This window comes from Chrysemys picta, chromosome 2, assembly GCF_011386835.1.
Source record: "Chrysemys picta bellii isolate R12L10 chromosome 2, ASM1138683v2, whole genome shotgun sequence".
In the NCBI taxonomy this organism is placed as follows: Eukaryota; Metazoa; Chordata; order Testudines; family Emydidae; genus Chrysemys; species Chrysemys picta.
The window spans coordinates 228,936,450-228,944,501 of NC_088792.1; the positions used below are offsets into that span (position 1 = coordinate 228,936,450).

The following is an 8,052-nucleotide window of genomic DNA, read 5'->3' on the forward strand; positions in this document are numbered from 1 at the left end:
TGTGTACTGAGAAGCTAAACCTGCCCCCGTTTCTTTACCCAGGTAATGTTGACTATCCTATCCAGTTACATACCCCCTTCACCCCCCCTCCAACACACGTGTCGAAATAAAAATAGTTCTACTTTGTTAAAGCACACCGTTTTCTTTAATACTGTTTTCGCGGGAATTTTTTAAAACTGGGACGCAGACTGTGGTGCGGGGCGGGTCTAGTGTTGTGACGCGAATGCAGCTTCTAAACTCAAGGATTGACAGGCTCCGCTGCGGTGGGATGCTTGTTTCAACGGAGCCTGTCAACCCTCCTGATCGGGACTGTGTGTATGGGAGGTCTATTTGACTTTGTGGCAGGGGGAGGACGGTTACAGATCCCATGCTGTGTGGCTCTGTGATCCTGTCTAAGGACCGGCGCTTAAGATCTGTAACTGCCCTCCCCCGCCACAAAGTCACAGAGCAACCCCCCCCCCCCAACATTACATCAAAACAACCTCACAGACTAACCGGGGCAACTAGTCACTGCATCACTGCACTGTGTATGTGCCCTGCTGCTGTGCCTGCCCCCGACTATGTACCCTGCCAAAGGAGACTGTCCTGTCCAATTTCCAACCCCCTTTCCCCTCCTCCTCCAAAAGAACATGATTGAAACAGTAGTTAACAGAAACGAATTTTTTATTATCAACTACACATGGCATTGGGAGGTGAAACTTGGACGTGGGCTTGTGTCAGGCGGGAAGGAAAGAACTTTTCAAATTTTGGGAAATGAGAGCCTTCTGCTACTAGAGCTCTCTGCAGGGGTGGAGTGAGAGTTAGCAGGGACTCTGCCGCCTCTCCTTCTTTGCACTTTGGGTGAGGTGGGTATGGGACTTGGTGGCGGGGGAGGGCGGTTAGAGATGGACTGCAGCGGGGCTCTGTCCTCCTGCCTCCGTTCCTGCAGAACATCCACAAGGCGCCGGAGCGTGTCCGTTTGCTCCCTCAGTAGTCCAAGCAGCGTTTGAGTCGCCTGCTGGTCTTCCTGCCGCCACCTCTCCTCCCGATCCATGTTGGCTTGGTGCATTCGGGTCAAGTTCTCCCGCCACTGGGTCTGCTGTGCTGCCTGGGCTTGGGAAGAGGCCATAAGCTCAGAGAACATGTCCTCCCGTGTCCTCTTCTTCCTACGCCTAATCCGCGCTAGCCTCTGGGAGTGTGATTCCAGGCTAGGTTGTGAGACAGTCGCAGACGGGGCTGTGGAAATGGGAAAAAGGGAGTGAATTCCTCAGAAAGATAAATGTAGTTGTGAACAAAGAACATAGTCTTTCTCTGTGAACAAGACCATGCACAGCACCTTTCACATGCGCACTCAGCACAAGGTCGAATTCTCGGCCTTCGCATTCAGTGCCTGGGGTCTTGAACAGCACATTTGAGAAGCGGGGCAGCACAACGGAATTTCTGTTGCAGGCAGACATGGTAAGCCGTACACTTGTGGCAGTTTAAAACTTTTATATTACCACTGGCCTCATTTCACATTTAAATCAATGTCAGTCCCTGCTGCCAGCAATCCGGCAAGCGGGAACTCTGCCCCTGTCCCACCCCCTCGCGGCTGTCCCCGGGAATGATCCCTTTCGGCTGCCCCTCTCCCGCCTCCACCGCGTGGCTGCAAACCAGCGGTGACAGTTCTGTAAAGGAACGGGAAAGCAGTCCCAACACTAACATTCCCCTACCTAATTAAAAGCAGGTCACCATGGCCGACATCACCCTGATGAGGATCTCCGAGAGCGACAAAGAGAGAATGCTCCGGGAAAGCCTCCAAAGACCAGGGCCGTATGCCGCCCTGCTGTGCAGAGCAATGATCCCCGAGTACCTGATAATCTCGTGGCGCGGCAACGTGTCGTACTTCGGAGGACCCAATAAGGCCGCTCTCCCCAAGAACCTCATGCAACGGCTTTCAAGTTACCTCCAGGAGAGCTTCATCGAGATGTCCCAGGAGGATTACTGCTCTATCCCCGGACACATAGACCGCATTTTACTGTAGCTGCAGTAGCAGGGAATAAACAGTAGAGCGGCTTGTGCAGGACAATCACTGAAAACCGGACATTGCTAGATTTCTTTTCAAAACTTGCACTGCCCCTTACTAAACCGTTAAGCGCCTAGGGCACACTAATCATGAACAACCCATTCTTTTAATTGTTAATATTCCTGTTTTGTTAAAAATAAATGTTTAGATGTTTACAACACTTACTGGCTGATCCTTCACCAGATTCTGTGTCCGGGGTAATGGCTGGGGACGCTTCGTAGGGGATCTCTGTAAGGGTGATGAAGAGATCCTGGCTGTCGGGGAAATCAGCGTTGTGAGAGCTGCCAACTGCCTCGCCCTCCTCATCTCCTTCCTCATCTTCCCCGTCCCCTAACATGTCTGAGGAACCGGCCGTGGACAGTATCCCATCCTCAGAGTCCACGGTCACTGGTGGGGTAGTGGTGGCGGCAGCACCGAGGATGGAATGCAGTGCCTCGTAGAAACGGGATGTCTGGGGATGGGATCCGGAGCGTCCGTTTGCCTCTTTGGTCTTCTGGTAGCCTTGTCTCAGCTCCTTGATTTTCACGCGGCACTGCGTTGCATCCCGGCTGTATCCTCTCTCTGCCATGTCTTTAGAGATCTTCTCGTAGATCTTTGCATTCCTTCTTTTGGATCGCAGCTCGGAAAGCACGGACTCATCGCCCCACACAGCGATGAGATCCAAGACTTCACGATCAGTCCATGCTGGGGCTCTCTTTCTATTCCCAGACTGCACGGCCATCACTGCTGGAGAGCTCTGCATCGTTGCCAGTGCTGCTGTGCTCGCCACGATGTCCAGACAGGAAATGAGATTCAAACTGGCCAGACAGGAAAAGGAATTCAAATTCAAATTTTCCCGGGGCTTTTCCTGTGTGGCTGGTCAGAGCATCCGAGTTCGCACTGCTGTCCAGAGCGTCAACAGAGTGGTGCACTGTGGGATAGCTCCCGGAGCTATTAGCGTCGATTTCCATCCACACCTAGCCTAATTCGACATGGCCATGTCGAATTTAGCGCTACTCCCCTCGTCGGGGAGGAGTACAGAAGTCGAATTAAAGAGACCTCTATGTCGAACTAAATAGCATCGCAGTGTGGACGGGTGCAGGGTTAATTCGATTTAACGGCGCTAACTTCGACATAAACGCCTAGTGTAGACCAGGCCTTATTTAGAGTTGATTTTACTCAGGTTTCATTTTTGGTGGTAGATGAATTATGAGGGCTATGTGAAAACAGCATATAATTCTTCAAGAAACAATATTCCCAATTGCCCTCTGAATATATTTTGTGGGCCAAAACTTTTTTATGTGGAATTTTCACAAAAATGTTGACTTTTCATATTGAAAACTGCAAAATTGTATGTTTCGCCAAGGAAACTAATCTTTGTGCAAATACACTTGTGCATTTTACAAATCCTTCCCCTCTCCCCCCAAAAAAAGATTAGGACCTTTCTTAGTGAAAATACTACAATTTTGAACAAACATCCACAGAACATCTGTTGTAAAATTGAAATAGAATGTGGAAACCACAAGTTTTGAGGGCTTTGAAGTTTGCTGAAAACATATTGCACAGTCCTAATTGTTATCAGCTATAACTGTTTATTGCATTTTAATAACAAAAAGGGTATTTTGTTTTCTTTCTGTAAACACAGAAATCTTCACAAGATATTTTATGCACTTCCTGTGTTTCCATTTTCTTTACATCAGAATATACTGTGACCATAGGGGAAAATTGGTGGGTGCTCTGCACCCACCGGCAGCCAAGCTCCCCGCCCTCCCCCGCCCCAGCTCGCCTCCACCTCTTCCCCTGAGCTCACTGCGTCCCGCTTCTTCTTCCAGTGCTTGCCACCATGAAACAGCTGTTTTGCAGAGTAACAAGCTGTGGGAGGGAGGGAGGGGAGAGGAGCGGGAACGCAGCGTGCTCAGGGGAAGAGGTGCGGCTGGAGTGGAGATTTGGGGAAGGAGACCAATAGGGGCAGGGAGGGGGTGGAGTTGGGGCAGGGACTTTGGGAAAGGGGTTGGAATGGGGGTGGGGCCTGGGAGGGAGGGGGAAAGGGACGGGTAGGAGTCGGGCCGGGACCAGGGGCGGGGCGTGGTCAAGCACCCACCGGCGCCAGGGGAAGTTGGTGCCTATGACTGTGACCATACTGAATTGATAAGGCCTGATCCTGAAGCCCATTAAAGTCAATGGAAAGACTCTTATGATATCAGTGAGCTTTGGAGCATGTGCGCACACAATATATGTATTAAAATACATAAAACCTACACAGAGCACACCAAAAATTGTGTTAGCACCCCCCCTGAACCACCATTCCCAGAGACATTCTTGCTCCAGATGACAATGGATCATCATTTCAGGCACTGTTAATCCATTCTTAGGGTATGTCCAGACTACTCACCGAATTGGCGGGTAGTAATCGATCTATCGGGGATCGATATATTGCATATCATCTAGACACGATATATCGATCCCCAAACGTGCTCTCGTCGATTCCGGAACTCCACCAGGTGAGTGGCAGTAGCGGAGTCGACGGGGGAAGCCGCGGCCGTCGATCCCGCGCCATGAGGACCCGAGGTAAGTCGAAATAAGATACGTCGACTTCAGCTACACTATTCCCATAGCTGAAGTTGCGTATCTTACATTGACCCTCCCCCCCAGTGTAGACCAGCCCTTATAATTACAGCATTTCAAACCTACATGGTGATTTAGCGTATGGCAAGCCTGGGTGTGTTCGAAGTTTCCTTGTGAACCCTGCTACCACGCATTAAAAAGTCCGTAGTGCGCTTTGATGTCCTGCTGTTTAAAATGGGAGTACCTCCAAGCACTGTAGTGCACTGTAGCAGGGCCAGTGAGTATGCTGCAAGTTAGTGTGCTGTACATTCACACCCTGACTTGGCACATTCTAAATTGCCATGTGAACAAGCCTGTAGTTTCTTCATGATGCCAGAGGGCTTGATGGAAGTCTGCACACTGCCCTTTGAACCCCGATATTTAAAATGAATCAAATGCATCAAAATGTATGCCTTATCACAGAAGTAGGATGTGTCCTCATACTTGGAGATACAATACCTGTGTTTTCTGCAGTACTGTGATCATGACGTCTCTGCTTATAAATTGAACACCTTCCATTCTTGCTGTTCTTCTTTACCTCACAGCTCTTAGCCATTTAAATGGTGGAAGCTGTTTATAGTGCATTAAACGTTTATGCCGTTTCATGTTTCCCAAGTCATTTCTTTCCATTGTCATATGAAACCATGCCCCCCCCCAACCGCCCCAAAACACAGAGAAACAAAATACTAATAGTGGACATCAAGAAGCAAGAAGTTTGTGGGTAATCAGCTAAGTCAACAGCTATATGAATGAAAGAAGTAATGCTACCAAATACTCTGCAGTTTGTATGTGAAGGGTTTAACTTTCTGCATATTTTCTAGTAAAGGAGCATTAATGGGTGGTTATGGGGCATTTGTTCACTAAAATATATTGAAAAGACACTTTGAACTCCCTGATGCATGATGTCATCTGCTGGATGAAAATGGGAAAGTCAGGAAGCTAAGCTGTTTCCTTTAATTGGAAGAGATGGCAATTTCTCCAACAAGCAATCCTATATCATAACATTACAGTTCAGAGAGAAAGAATTGGTTGGAGTTACACTAACTCAAGAGCTTCCCAATCCATATGAGAAAGAGCTGTCCATTAGAATAGTTATTCTGACTGGCTTGGACAATTAAGTGTTGTATACTTATACGCCTAGTATTAATTACAGTATTTCACAAGTAGTCCCCATGTGCATTAGGACTCATGATTTGCATTTCTTCACTTAGTGATATTGTCCGTTTATGCGTTAATGGATACTTATTTCACTGCAGTTGCAATATAACAAACACTATGTATGGTGAATGGCTATAAATAACTATGCTGCTTTGCTTTTGCACTGAGTTCTAAGTTGCATAAAACTTCAGTAATTATTTTGGGATCATTGCATATAAAGCATAAATACAATGTATATTCACATGTAACATGAGAGGCTTTTCAACGGGAAATTGGAAATGTCTGTGTGATGATGGGAATAAATGTCTTCATTCCATTTACCATTGGATCTGTCAGGCATATGAAATCTTACCCTTGTAGGTCTCTATCCTTACTCTAGAGGTACTGATGATCTTTCAAGGGAGAAAACACTGAATAAAGTGAAAAATTCACTCCATTTATTTATATCAGTTATGGTCTCTTCTATAGGTCAGCAGTCTTATGGCTCACATTAGAACTGGACTTGTGACCTTTTGCTTTTCCAAGTGAATTATTGAACTGGGAGCTCAATGGGGCCAGTTCGGAAGTAAGAATGACATTGTGTATTATAGTCAAGCTCAGGAAAATATTTAAATATAAAGGACCAAATTCATCTCTGGCTTGACCCTTTTGAAATAAATGGAGTCACATAAAAAAATTCACATAATTTATAGACCACAGTAAACCCCCTGAGCACCATACTGTGTGCTTCTTCTCATTTCTAAATTCTAATTATATTCCCACTCATTCTCTTGAGAGATGGTAACTAATTTTAGTCATGATAGATCTGGGCCTAATTTGAAGCCTTGGTTCTCTCTCCTATCACATCACATTAGGGGGCTATTCAGTCCATCAGCTCTTTTGGAATGTTGATATTGTAATATACTGATCTGTACAACTTTGAAATGCAGCTCCTGGACAAAGACGCTATTTTATAACATCTATATTTACATTATAACCCGCTGCATCTGTTGCAGTCTATGCTAAAACCAAGCAAACAAAAGAAAAATATAAGGCCTCAGTCAAGCGCAAGTTCAATAATACATTTTAATTTAATAGAAATGACCACAGTTTAATAAGAAATAAGTTTTTCCAAATTAACTGAAAAATAAAATACCTATGTATTAATTGGAAAAATAGAAAACAGGTCAGATGAAATTATCACAGGGAAATATACAAAAAAGAAGCTGTTACCTCTAAAACCATCCCTTAGCTTTAAATTGCAGTATGGAAGAACTTCTCCTCTCCTCATTCATCTCTTGGATTTCCTATCTCATTTTCCTCTCTCTTTTTTTTTTTTTTTTTGGAGACGGGGGATACTCCTTCCCCACTGCCCCCTCCCCATCTCCTCCCGTCTTCTCACTGTTAATGGTGAGGAAGCTCATGCAGAACAACTCTAGGAAGTGAAGAGAGTATCCTTATTTTTTGTACGCTTTACACCAGTGGTTCTCAACCTGAGATACATGTACCCCTGGGGGTATGCAGAGGTCTTGCAGGGGGCACATCAACTCATCTAGATATTTGCTCAGTTTTACAACAGGCTACATAGAAAGCACTAGCAAGTCCAAACTAAAATTTCATACAGAAAATGACTTGTTTATACTGCTCTATATACTATACACTGAAATGTAAGTACAATATTTATATTTCACTTGATTTGTTTTATAATTATATGGTAAAAAATGAGAACATAAGCAATTTTTCAGTAATAGTGTGCTGTGACACTTCAGTATTTTTATGTCTGATTTTGTAACCAAGTAGTTCTTAAATGAGGTGAAACGGGGGTATGTAAGATGAATCAGACTCCTGAAAGGGGTACAGTAGTCTGGAAAGGTTGAGAGCCACTGCTCTACACAAACACCTCATATTAAAAGTTCTCCTCATCCCTGGGGAACTGTTAAAGGGAAAGTGTGGAAAATTCCTCAGCGTTGTGTTGTGGGTAATTCACTTTACCAATTAAGTAAGGAGCACTTAGATGAACTCCAATATAACTGATCAACTAATATAACTGGTCAATGTAAAACTGGGGGTGGGAGTGGGGAGAAGAGTGCAGTTGTTTTTCTAATCTCTGGATCAAAATGGGTGTCCTACTGCTTCTGAAGTTTAACCCCAGAATTCAATGAATGCAGATATGAGTGGGGGAGGTGCTTTTATTTGGAAAAAATATTTAATGTTATTTAATTTGAAAACAAGAATTTAAAAAGGTCTTTGGTATGACAAAAATGAAACTCAGCCATCTTCCATTCCTT

The 8,052-nt window shown here is 45.1% G+C and overlaps 1 protein-coding gene across 1 annotated transcript; it reads right to left on the reverse strand.

Moving 5' to 3' along the window:
* Window positions 1-626: 626 nt before the first annotated feature.
* Window positions 627-2,930, reverse strand: LOC135981729 (uncharacterized). The gene is made up of 2 exons (XM_065585644.1): window positions 2,210-2,930; window positions 627-1,215 (listed from the first exon to the last, which is right to left on the reverse strand). Exons 1-2 carry the CDS (start codon window positions 2,784-2,786, stop codon window positions 740-742), a joined length of 1,053 nt encoding a protein of 350 aa, XP_065441716.1. The 5' UTR covers window positions 2,787-2,930; the 3' UTR covers window positions 627-739.
* Window positions 2,931-8,052: the final 5,122 nt, after the last annotated feature.